This window comes from Neomonachus schauinslandi, chromosome 11 (genome assembly GCF_002201575.2).
Source record: "Neomonachus schauinslandi chromosome 11, ASM220157v2, whole genome shotgun sequence".
Taxonomy (NCBI): Eukaryota; Metazoa; Chordata; class Mammalia; order Carnivora; family Phocidae; genus Neomonachus; species Neomonachus schauinslandi.
Window position 1 is genome coordinate 62,498,514 of NC_058413.1, and position 13,143 is coordinate 62,511,656.

General features: G+C 37.8%; 1 protein-coding gene across 1 annotated transcript; it reads left to right on the forward strand.

Annotated features, from left to right (window-relative positions):
* Positions 1 to 2,035: 2,035 nt before the first annotated feature.
* Positions 2,036 to 12,065, forward strand: DDIAS (DNA damage induced apoptosis suppressor). The gene is made up of 4 exons (XM_021686496.2): positions 2,036 to 2,161; positions 7,097 to 7,258; positions 8,159 to 8,276; positions 9,567 to 12,065. Exons 1-4 carry the CDS (start codon positions 2,049 to 2,051, stop codon positions 12,063 to 12,065), a joined length of 2,892 nt encoding a protein of 963 aa, XP_021542171.2. The 5' UTR covers positions 2,036 to 2,048.
* The last annotated feature ends 1,078 nt before the right edge of the window (positions 12,066 to 13,143 follow it).

Below are 13,143 nucleotides of genomic sequence, written 5' to 3' on the forward strand. Positions count from 1 at the left end.
GGTAGAACAAGCAAAAATAAGATGATATATGCATTTTCATGGTTGGATATATCACAAGCAGGATTAGTACTATGATGGAATAAAATGGGTGATGTCATAAAACTAAGAGGAAGGTGTGTCCACTTGAGATTAAGTGGGGCTCTCTGAGGGGTTGTATTAGAGTTATAGACTGAAGGATGAGAATGAGCCAACTATTTGAAGAACACTCTAGGCAGAGAAAGGCACAAAAGCCTGAGAAGAGAAATTGATGTGTTTGAGGAGCAGAAAGAAGGCTAGCATGGATTGAAGTGCAGAGATTAAGCAGGAGAGTGTTATAGGGTGAGGTAAGAAGGTGGGGCTAGATGACCAAGAGCCTCATCGCCCTTGTAAGGAACTGAGGCTTCATTCTAAATAGCAGAATTTTAAGCCGGTAAGAAACGACATTTTTCATTAGGGAGCTTTGCCCTACTTTATCTCCCAAAGCTCATAGGTAGGTGTACCACCATGTTATACCCTTCCCCAAACTGGATTTTAAAGGAGATGGTAGAGGGAGGGAAGATGCCTTTGCTGACCTACATTTCCATCATTTGTTGTGTTGGAAAGAAACTTGAGGTTAGGAGCACTAATGCAGTATTTTGTGGCCTTCCTGTCTTCCCCTTGTATTCCATTCACCTCCTCTACTTTGTCCTTAGAGATTGCCATGTGACCTAGATGACAACCAAATCTTGGAATACATATCTTTTTTTTTTTTTTTTTAAATTATTTGACAGAGCGAGAGAGGGAACACAAGCAGGGGGATAGGGAGAAGCAGGCTTCCCATGGAGCAGGGAGCCCGAGGCAGGGCTCAATCCCAGGACCCTGGGACTATGACCTAAGCCAAAGGCAGATGCTTATGACTGAGCCACCCAGGCGCCCCTGGAATACATATCTTCTTATGGTAGAACCTTACTAGTCATGTATCCTAAGGGTCCCAAAACAAAGATGACAACAAAGAATTAGAATTAGACTTTTGATTTTTTTCTATGTTCCCTTTAATAACATAGGTCAGTGGTTTATATACGTTCTTTTATGTTTCATCTTTGCAAATTTTCATCTTATTGCTTTAGGTGGCAAGATTTTATTTTCACAGAAATGTTTTGATTGATAGAATTGGTATCACTTTAGATTTCCCTTCCATAGTCACCACATTTCTACATTTATGGTCATCCTTAGGAAGAGCTATATCTAAAAGATTCTTTTATGATTTTTAAACTAACTTCCGTTTTGTCTGATTTTGCTGATGGCAGTCACAGAAACAGTTCCACCCATTTTCAGAAATTGAAACCTTTGCCATGTGTTTACAAATGAAAAATTTATTGATATAGTTCTACCTTGAACATATACAGAGACTTTTATTTCAGAACATTTATATTATGCTATAGGTAAGCTAATCAATTTTTTAAATTTTGATAAACCAACATTTGAATTTTTAAAAAGAAAGTTAAAAAGAGGAGAACATTGCTATTTTACTTCTCAGTGTTTTATACAAGGATCTTAAAGCACTTTGTACTCTTTTGATCATGTAATGTTTTTATTTTTCTGTTTGCAGAATCAGAATTGTCTTTTTTTTCTTTAAGTTGTATAAAAATATATACAATGAAATCTAATAAAGTGATTTTTTTTTTCAGCCTAAAAGAACCATTACCCAATTTAGGTTCTTTAAAAGAATCACATAAGTTTATTTAAGTTCCTTCCTGTTAACAGAAGGAACAAGTTCTTATACCTCTTCTAAAGATGTGAAAAGGGCTAAATGATATCATTCCTGAATTACAGGGATGCAGCATTTATTCAAAAACAGAATATCTGTTTGAGCTACTCTGTTTTAAATCTTATTTTCTTACTATTAATACTTTTAATTAGGCAGAAAAATAAAATGAGTTTTCCAATACCTTGACACTTACCACAAAAGACATCTATTCACTTACAGTGGAGACTAAGTTGTTTTCCTGAGAAATGAATTACATACATACAGTTAAAGATTTGCCATTCATCCCGTGACTATTTTGTTTTGCAGGCCACGGTGAGAACATATGAATAGAGAAAGAAAATTTCTTCTGGCCTCAGTTCTTGCTCTCCAGAATTCCAGTTTTATATATCCTTCATGTCAGAAGTGCTTCTCTCGGATAATCCTGGTCTCCAAAAGGTAAAAGTAAAGTCTGTAAGCATGAGAGAGGAAATACGTGTGTACACTGTAGATTTCCTACAGCTCAACAGCAAATAAGGATTAAATTCACCATTCCAGACATCATCCCAAGAATGGAAAGGAGACTAACTATGCTGGAGTGTTTAGGGAAAGGACTTGATATGAACCAGGACTACAGGTGGGAAGGGGACACATGATCTGTTGTGGGAGCCAGAGCACTGGCTTTTAGGCTGGACAGAGGGACAGCAATAGGGGGAGTTGCCAAGTTCAGATCTCTCTGAGGCAAGATAGAGCAGTTAGTGTATGTTTCTATCTCTGTCTTTTCTACCCTTAAACCCCGAACAAGACTCTAGCTACTCTTCCTTCATCTTGTGCTGACCCTGAAGAGAGTCTCTAAGTCTCCTTGGAAGTTTTGGTTCCACACAGACCTGGTGGTGCCTGATCACCTCCAGGTCCCAGGTCCTACACATGCACCTGCACAGGAAGAACCGTGGGAGGAGGAGGCACCAAGTGTGGAGGCCTAGCTCAAGTGTGATTCTCAGGAGACCCAGCCTTTCCCAGAGAGTGAAGATGACCCAGAGTCTGGGGACAAAGGATCACCGTCACAACCACTCATTACTGAAGTCGAATCACAGATGTTCTCAGAAAAACTCTCCACTAGCACCTCTACATTTGAAGCTACCTCTGAAGTTGAGGGCACTTTAGAGCAGCAACAGAGAGATCCCAAAGTGGAGAGACTGAGGCAGTCCCCTGCCCAGGGGAAACATTTCAGGCAGGTGATTGTCACCCATAAGATAACTCCCACAGGGAAGGAAGACCATAAATACAGTGAATGTGGCAAAGTCTTCATTTATAACTCATGCCTTATAATCCACCAGAGAATTCATTCTGGGAAAAAACCCTTTAAGTGCAGCAACTGTGGGAAAACCTTCAACCAGAGCTCAAACCTCATTCAGCATCAGGATTCATACAGGAGAAAAACCCTACAAATGTCATGAGTATAGGAAGTCCTTCAGGTGGAGTGCTCATCATGTTCAGCATCAGAGGATTCATTGAGAAGAGAAGCCTTGCAAGTGTAATAACGCTGGGAAGACCTTCAGTCAGTTCATATCTAAGTCAGCATCTAAGAATTCACAGTGGAGAGGAATCTTTTATATGTAAAAATGTGGGAAAGCCTACAGGTGGAGTTCAGAGCTCCACTCCAATATTGTTGAACAATATTGCCATTGTTGACTCTTCAGCCTGATAATAACAATAGATAACATTAATGAATGTTCATCATATGCTAAGCACTATGCTGGGAGCTTTATAAGCATATCTTTTAATACAACAGCCCTATGAGTGATGGCTATTGTTAATGCTAGCCTTCAAAGGAGAAAATTAAAGCTTAGAAAAGTTAAGTAACATGTCCCAAATCACACAGCTAGCTAGTTAGTGGCAGAAACATATTCAAGGGGCGCCTGGGTGGCTCAGTCGGTTAAGCGGCTGCCTTCGGCTCAGGTCATGATCCCCGTGGTCCTGGGATCGAGTCCCACATTGGGCTCCCTACTGGGCGGGGAGCCTGCTTCTCCCTCTGCCTGCCTCTCTGCCTACTTGTACTCTCTATCTCTCTGGCAAATAAATAAATAAAATCTTTTTTAAAAAAAAAGAAACATATTCAAGCCTAAACAATTTGCCCTCTGTCTACATTCATAATCACTATATTACCTTCACATTAGCAGTGGAATTTGTATCCAGAATGACATCACTGCCCCCTCTCTTTCCCAGAGCTTAAGATGCCCTGGGTAAGGGAGCTCTGACTGAACTGTTTAGGTACACAACAGATTGAGCAGAGAAGGAAATATGAGGATCCAGCTGTAGTTATTAAGTCAGACTTTAAAGAAATTTGCAAACTATAAAACAAAGCCACTCTCTTGACACTAATTTTTTTATTTTGGAACACATAGTTCTTTTTCTTTTTTTTTTTTTAAGATTTTATATATTTATTTGACAGAAAGAGATAGCGAGAGCAGGAACACAAGCAGGGGGAGTGGGAGAGGGAGAACCAGGCTTCCCGCCAAGCAGGGAGCCCCATGTGGGACTCGATCCCAGAACCCTGGGATCATGACCTGAGCCGAAAGCAGACGCTTAACAACTGAGCCACCCAGGTGCCCCACATAGTTATTTTTCATAAAAATAAGTTTTTTTAGTTAACCATGCAATGGATCTATTATGTGAGTGAATTAATATTTTTTTAGATTTCTCAATTTTAACTTCTTATTTTCATTTAATTTCTCATTCAGTTAAAAATATAGGTAGATATTAGCCACATAGACAAAAGCTCTTTGGTGTTCTCAGTAGTTTTTAAGAATATAAAGAGTCCTGAGACCAAAAAATTTGAAGACTGCTATTCCGTAACAAATGACATTTTGGAAAATAGGGGTGCCTCTAGAAGTTAAATCAGGGGACTGTGATTTGAATGTGTTGTCTCTACCCTTGCTTCTCAAAACGTGGTCTGAGAACAGCTGTATCAGCAGCATCTGGGAGCTTATTTGAAATGCAGAATCTTGGGCCTTGTCCCAAACTTAATGAATCAGAATCTTTATTTTAACAAAGTAAACAAGGTATTTACCCCCATTTACAAATGGAGCAATTGAGGTGAATTTTATGACCCAAATCTCAGGATTTCAATTCCTAGCCTGCAGTTTTTCCCTCAAAGATGTCTTATGATAACTGTAAGAACTATAAGGCTAATGATGAACTATCTTGCAAATAGAGAGTACCAATGGTAGTCTAACAAAAACTAGGTTTATTAGTACTAATGCATACACACTAACTTATATATACTTTAATATATTTATATTATCATTATAATATTTAACATAATAAATATGTATAATCCAAGAGGAATAAATCTGGATTAAAATAAATAAATGTTAGTATGGAGTAATAGACTAGAGCTTTTTAAACTTTAATATGCATAGAAATCCCTGGGTTGCTTAAAAACATTTGTAAACTGTAAAATGCTGATACATATTTTTCTAAGATTTGCTAAGAGCTTTACATTAGACCTGAATGCATTCTTAATACATAAGGGTAAGGTTAGATGAATGGATTGGCATGGATCCATTTTCAGTGTGGCAAAAAAAATAATAATTAGCACGGATCTAGTGATGGTGAATCAGTAACTTATACAAAGGATTAACCTTTGTTCAAAATAGTCACCTTGTGAGCTATGGATTTTAAGCTCCCCCTAGTGGCTTTCTGGCAGTAATCAAAATTACACAACTATCTCTAACATTATTTTCTATTTGCATTTTGCCACTCATTTTTAAGCCAGATCATTAGGGACATGAAGGAAGAATAAAGTCCTAGGATTAACATTACCATAAGATGTATTAAGAGGTCAGTTTGCTAAATTAACATGAAAGATGACTATCAGAGTTAAAAGACATTGCAGACAACTAGAAAGGGAAACACTAGGTAGAAATGACATTAATCATCACAGTATTTAATGTAATTCCGAAGAAGAAGCAGACTGACACTTATTAATTTGGCAAGATCTGCACTAGATCCTTTCCTTACTTTTTTTTTTTTTTTAAGAGTTTATTGAGAGAGAGAGAGCACACATGCATGCAAGCGTGTGCACACAAGTGGTGGGAAGGACAAAGGGAGAGGGAAAGAGAAAATCTCAGACTCTGGGCTGAGCCTGGAGCTGGACCTGGGCCTGGATCTCACCACCCAGTGATCATAACCTGAGCTGAAATCAAGAGTCCCATGCTCAATTGACTGAGCCACCCAGGTGCCGCTCTTTATTTTCTTTCTTATACTTTGTCACATTTTATTCTTCAACCCCGTTTTTTTTATAGATTAGAAAATCAAGGTTTAAGTACTTCATAAGTGTCCCAAGACCAGACCACTAGTACATACGTAACAGTAGAGTTACAGTTGACCACAGTAGTTTTTGCCAAGAAAGCCTTTGGCCATAAATATATATTGCCTTAGAAAAAACTTTAAAGGGGTGCCTGGGTGGCTCAGTCGATTAAGCGTCTGCCTTCGGCTCAGATCATGATCCCAGGGTCCTGGGATCGAGCCCCACATCAGGCTCACTGCTCAGCGGGAAGCCTGCTTCTCCCTCTCCTCCCTGCTCATGCTCTCTCTCACTATCTCTGTCGCTATCTCCCTCTCTCTCAAATAAATTAAAAAAAAAAAAAAACTTTAAAAAGATGTTTCACACCTAATTTTGGTAACCTAATAAATTCTCAGCATATTCCAAAGAATTAAGAAAGTACAGGTTATTCTTATACTGGTGAGAAAAAGAAAACTAGGTGCTTTGTATTATCAATATTAAATGTTTCAGGATTATCATTCTCTTAACAGATATTGTTCTCTTAACAAAAGATATACATTAAACATCAGGTCTTCTGTTGGTGTGGTCCTCATTTCATTGTTTACTTTGCCCCCCAATTCCACACTAATATATGCCTCAATTTGTTAATGGTAATTTAGCTACCTAATAGGAATATCTTTCTTCATCCCCTCCTCCTTATCCTCTCTCTCCCTCCCTCTCCCTCTTCTTTTCTCTCTCTCTCCCTCTCTCACGCACACAGTTTTTCCTCATTATTTTTTTTCCTTTTTTTAAGTAGGCGCCACATCCAGTGTGGGGCTCAAACTCACTACCCTGAGATCTAGAGTCGCATGCTCTACCAACTGAGCCAGCCAGGCACTCCTTCAGTTTTCTATCAATTTGCTGCTACTTAATTTAAGTCAGTAAAAGTAGTTGTTATGAATAGAGAAATTGAAAAGATGCTGACCTAAAATCATTTAAGAATAAGTTATGTAAGTACATTTGTACACAAAATATTATTTTTAATCTTTATGTTTCCAGATTTGTTTTCAATAGTATAAAAAAAAATTAGTGAACATCTCTATACTTTTTTTCCTCCACTCCTCCAGGTCTCATTGTCCAAAATGTGGCTCTACTGGTGAAGCTGAAAATGCCAGTTACAGATACAAACTTTCCTTAAAAGTTGCAGAATCAAACAAATTGTTTGGCATTACTGTATTTGGAAGCTGCTTAGATGCATTTTTTGGTCTTACAGCCACTGGTTTGCACAGGTAAGAATATTTAAAGCATTTTTTTCCCTAGCTACTCTTTTAGTAATCAGTAGAATTTGAAGATACGTGTTTTTAAGGTAATATGCATTTAGTTGAAAGATAATCACTTGACCTCAGTTCATCAGTTCCTTTAAAAGATAATCAAATAAATAGAAAGGTATTTATTTCCTGATTACATATTGTGATTGATGTCAAACCAAGCTCCTTTTATTCAGGGCAATTTAGCTGTCGTAAAAATATCAGTTTACAATACTCTCTAATCGAGATTAGAGGAATATAAGATAAGAAGGTAAAATTGTTTCAAACTAAAGGATTATCCAGACTGAGGTTAGCATTCAAGTAGCTAAAGTCCCTTAAGATGAAAGAAGCCATTGAGGGAATATTTGCATATCAGAGGTTGAAAATTTGTCATTTCTCTCACTTGCACTGCGACTTCATCTGCATAGTTTGACCTGTTGAGGTGTCCTGAGATGTAAGAATGATATAAGCAATTAAAGCTTTTTCTTCCCTTCCATCTTCTACTCTCCTCCCCTAGTCACTTGACAGAAGAAGTCTCTATTTCCTTATAGTTGAGAGCAAACTGGATTACCAAAGGAGGAAAGACTTCCTCTACTTTGAGGGCTAGAGATCCCACTACTACTCCTACTGCCACTTTTGGAATAAATGCTGGGCCTGATTACTAGGAAGGCATGTACTTTATACACACTTGATCATTTTTTACTTTCTAAACTATGGGAAACTAGAGGGAGCAAAATGCCTATTTTTATAGTCTTTTTTTTTTTTTTTTCCATATGTAATTCAAAAGGTTTATGCTGCATTTCAAACTAATTATATTTTTTTATGGCAAGTTAAAATTTCAAAGCTTTTGTCTTCACGTTTTTACCTTTCTTTTCAATCAAGGTACATTCAGGATCCTAATGAAATTTCAGAAACACTGGACAGTGATGCAGTTCGGAACCTATTAACTAAAGCAGTTGAAATTTGCTTTGTTGGACAAAGCTTTATTTTTGGAGTGACGGTAATTGAGACTAGCTTTCTTTTTAGTATTCTGCTAACGTTTCCATTGTACTAAAATAATTTGAATTTTCTGAATAGGCTTTAGGAGTCATAAATGTGAAAGTCTGTAGAAGCCCTTTAAACTGTAAAAATAGGCTAACCGTGATCTGTTAAAACACCATGTGTGACAGCTTCCTCTTTCAAAAGTCAGAAGAGCCCAGTTAAAATGCTTTCAGAGCTTAAAAAATCTAAATTAATTTTAAAGTCAGAATAGTTAGATATTTTGTTTTGATATTTGGTGTTTATTTCACTCTCCAAAATTTGTTTAAATTCTGTAGTAAAACTTTTATCAACTCTTATCGGTTTGATTCTATTATCTGTAAAAGGAGGAGAGAACTAACATGGAAAGGAAAGTATCTGAGTATTGGTTACTCTAAGAACAGGTGGGAAGGATGGTCTTCAAAAATAATTACAAAAGTGATTGTAGAAGTTATAAGAATATACTGACTCTGAAGGAATAATCGTTTTCTGTCTTATCTATGCTAAAGGGAACAAATGGAAATTTTGCCCACCCTTGAATCAAGGTTTCAAAAGAGGGAATAGAGCATTCCACAGCTGAACATTGAGAAAAACTCAAAGTAACAGTGAAATCAGGAGCTACAGAACTTTTTGTTGTTAAAATCTTAGGGATGGTTTTTGTTCATTTCTTTCTTTTTTTTTTTTTTAAGATTTTATTTATTTCTTTGACAGAGAGAGGGAACACAAGCAGGGGAAGAGGGTGAAGGAAAAGCAGGTTTCCCGCTGAGCAGGGAGCCCGATGCAGGGCTTAATCCTGGGACCCTGGGATCATGACCTGAGCAGAAGGCAGATACTTAACGACTGAGCCACCCAGGCACCCCTCATTTCTTTTTTTTAATGAGTGAAAACTTTCCCTTAAACATTCAAAGTTTCTGGAATCTAATGAGAAATATAATAGTAGGTACTATTGAGCAACTACTATTTGCTTAGCACTGCTGTTTTCCTTGTGTTATTAATAATACAATAGTCCTGCATATTTATCCTTATATTATACATGAGAGAACTAAGGTTCAGAGAATTTAAATAATTTGTCCAAAGCCCCAACACTAGTAAAACCTTTATTCCAAGGTTTATTTCTATTACTTATGCTACTCTGCCTATAACACTCCTATTAGGAATTGAAATTATAGGGGTAGGACTTATAACTGTGTCTATTTTAATGTTACATCCTTGTTTCACCTTTGAGTCAAAGGAAGAAATTTTTGTTCTCATTTAAATTCATTTACTTTTACAGAATTTTGGAAACCGACATGGACAAGGTTCAGATTCCAATAACTTCTTAAAGCAATGCTCTGACCACAGGAGAGAAGTTAAAGCGTTAGTCGCTTGCCAGATTGTTCTACCAGACCCAGGTATTACAGGCTTCACTGTCATTGACTACTTCCATCAGCTTTTGCAGATTTCTGATTTCAGGAAACTTGATGGTGGCTCCCAGGCATCAAATAGCCACTTACTTGCTTCAGAACACACAAATAGTGATCTCAGCAACATCTGTGGCCCTGACAGCAGTTCTTGTTTTTTCAAGTGCCATAGCAGAGACAAATTTTCAAGATTCTGGCAGACATCACTTGAACTCAGTTCCACTCTTCCACACGTAACAAATGATGATTTTTCAGCTTCAGAACAAAGCAAGGCCATTGGTACTCTTTACCAGAACAGAAAGTGCATCTCTTTTGTAGACGCCACTGGTTCCAGCAGCTGCCACGATGCCTGTCAGGGTTCTTGGAGCCTTGTTTCATACATGGATAAAAAGAGTACAGCACAGAAGTTGGGTGAAGAATTTGGCTTACAAGCTTATCAGCCCACTGCAGTCCATAGCAGTCAGGAAATCAGAGTTACTGACTCTAATTTTTTCCCTTTGAAAATGCAAGAACCCCTGGAGTCAAGTAATAAAAAATCCTTCCACAGTGCAGTGGAAATTAAAAATTTCTCCCCACGGGAGCTAACATGTCACCAGTATCATGATTTAGATAACCCCAATAGCCTTCAGGAGAGATCTACATGTTGTCCACCTTCATCACTCAGACTTGAAGAGTTAGCTGGTGGTTCCCAGAACTGTGATCCTGAGATTTGGGATGATCTGCCATTCTCTGAAAGCCTGAATGAGTTTCTGGCAGTTATTGAAAGTGAAATTGCTATAACCCAGACACATGCCAGTAGTAGGAAATGTCATCTAGATAATGACATTGATAGATTACATGCAGACCACAGCAGGTTATCTGTGACTTCCCAGAGAACTACTGGAGCCGTGCATGCACTGCCTATAGCTTTAAGATCATCTCAAGCAACTGTCAAAGCAAGCTGTAGCAAAGATAACTTCCTTTCCCGCTGTGAAGCAAATCCAAGTCCTAGTGTTCAGAAGGAGTCACAGTCAAATAACACAGCAGAGGCTGTCTCTATAAGTAGTAATGGAAGTGATATTTCTGAATATTTTCCACCAAATGCTTATCTGTCAGCTCTGTTTCCATCTTCAAAGTGTTTAGGAACAACAGGTACTCTTAAGTCTACCAGAATTCCACCCCATAGGGCTGAAATTTCACTTAAGTGCAATACTTCAGAGAGTGACCATTCTTATCTCAATAGCAAATATTTCAAAAGATGTAGAGGAAAATCACTTTCAGAAATGAGTGAAAAGTTGGTAACTTTGTGTTCAAGGAGATATAATAGTATTTCTGACCTTTGCAACTTAGAAAATAAACAACATTGTAGGTGGCCAAAGAACCAAGGTGACAGTTATACAGTCTGCAGGAAACTTACATATCCTTTAGAAGCACTTTGCAGTAGTCCAAATAGAAGTACAAATACACTGAAAGAAATGCCTTGTGGACATATCAACAATAACTTAACACAGAACTATTCTACTGGTCATGAAGGTAGCTACAATGCTTCTGCTGATCTCTTTGATGATAGTGCTAAAGAAATGGACATTACAACAGAAACTACCAAAAAGTCACTGGATATTTTGTTACAGTGGGGAAAATCTTTGACAGAAAGTCATCATACAGAATCAGACTTCTCACTGAGATCACTTCCTGAGAATTCCAGCCAGTTCTCACAAAAGTTATCTTTGCAAAGCATATCTGCCTCTGTGTGTCCAAGAACATGTTCTTCTCCACCTCATTTTCAGGCAGATTCAGAATATGATTTTGGAGATAGCCAAGACTTTGTTCCATGTTCACAGTCAACTCCAGTTGCAGGATTCCACCAAACAACTCATGGGATGAAAGGAGCTTTCAAAAATTTACTTGCCTTTTATTCGGAGCTTGATGTTAACTCTAAAAAAAGGATTTCCTCTGAAAATGATGCACAGCAAGCCATTCCTAGCTGTCCAAACAATGTAAAGACACCCAGCCAGAAATTCAGAAGCCCTATTAAATCTGGTATTACACAACCAGAGATTTTCAACAATAGTCCTATTGCTGAGTGTCCTGAAACTGATAATGAGTGGGTCCCCCCTACCACAAAAAAAGTATTTCCTTCAGAAATGCTTAGATTCCAAGCCGTGGGTCTAAGGAAATGCTCTGCTGCCTGTGATTGTCCTGATAAAAAAGAGTTACCGAGAAAAAAACTGAAATGTGTCAAACGAACAACAAGTTCAGGCTGGCTATCCAAAGAGTCAGTTTTGGGACTTGATTCTTGTTCAGAAGTCCCGTGTTGCTTTCCATTTTCAGAAAATTGGCCACCTTCCGTGCCTGAGACTAAAAGCAATTGGTCTCCTGAATTATTTTCATAAAAAGTCAACCTGAACCCAATTGCTAAGCTTTTAAAGGTAAGTCTGTTTAGAAATTTTTGCCTCCTGTAGTACGGAAAGCAATCTTGAATTTTGAAAACTCGAACAGAAGCAAATAGAAAATAGGCACTGTTGTGTTTTTTAAAATGTAAAGCTGTTATTTTTCCCAGTGTTTTATCCAGAATACCCTTGTTCAAATACTTTGGCACTTTATCTTATTGTTGATTGTCCTTTAGTAATATTGTTAATTTTGCTTGTTAAAAAGTATTTGTTAAGATCACATGTACATTCAGAAATAAAGCTTTTGCAAACCAAAACTTAAAGTCTTAATTGTTCTGCTCAGCTCAGAAAATGCCTGCTATGTATTAGGGCCAACTACTGTACTGAGTTTGTGATACAAAGCTACAAGATCCGTAATCTCAAAAGATTTTAGTCTGCTGGGTAAGACAGACATAATAGACAGTTTCAGTACAATGCAGTAAATGTATGATAGAGGTTTTTAATGGGTACTAAAACATTTATGTTGCTATGGGAGCGTGGTAGAGAATCAATTAACCCAGCAACATCTATGGGCTGGGGACAAGAAAGGTCAATAAATACTTACTGTTTAGAGTTAAATGTGAAACTGTCATTATTTTATTTAGTAAGTAATTATTGAATGGTTACTGCATACCAGGCACTGGGCTAGGTACTAGGAACTCAAAAATGAAAGTCAAGCCCATTCCTTCAAGAAACTCATGGTCTAGTAGTGTAAACAGTAAGCATCTGGTAAGCTCTATGATAGGAGATAAGCTTGAAGAGCTTAGAGGAGCAAAAACAAGTGTCTAGACTCTCCTTAGCAGCATCTAAGCTGCACCCTGTGAAATCTTTTACATATGTAAAATATAAAATCTTTTATGTCTTGCCATTTGCCACAGCAGCTATTCCAAATCTTTACTCTTCATACCTCCAACCTATACTACTCTCCTTGCCTCATGCATCATGGAGAAGATTGAGATCGGGCGCCTGGGTGGCTCAGTCGTTAAGCGTCTGCCTTCGACTCAAGTCATGATCCTGGAGTCCCAGGATCGAGTCCCGCATC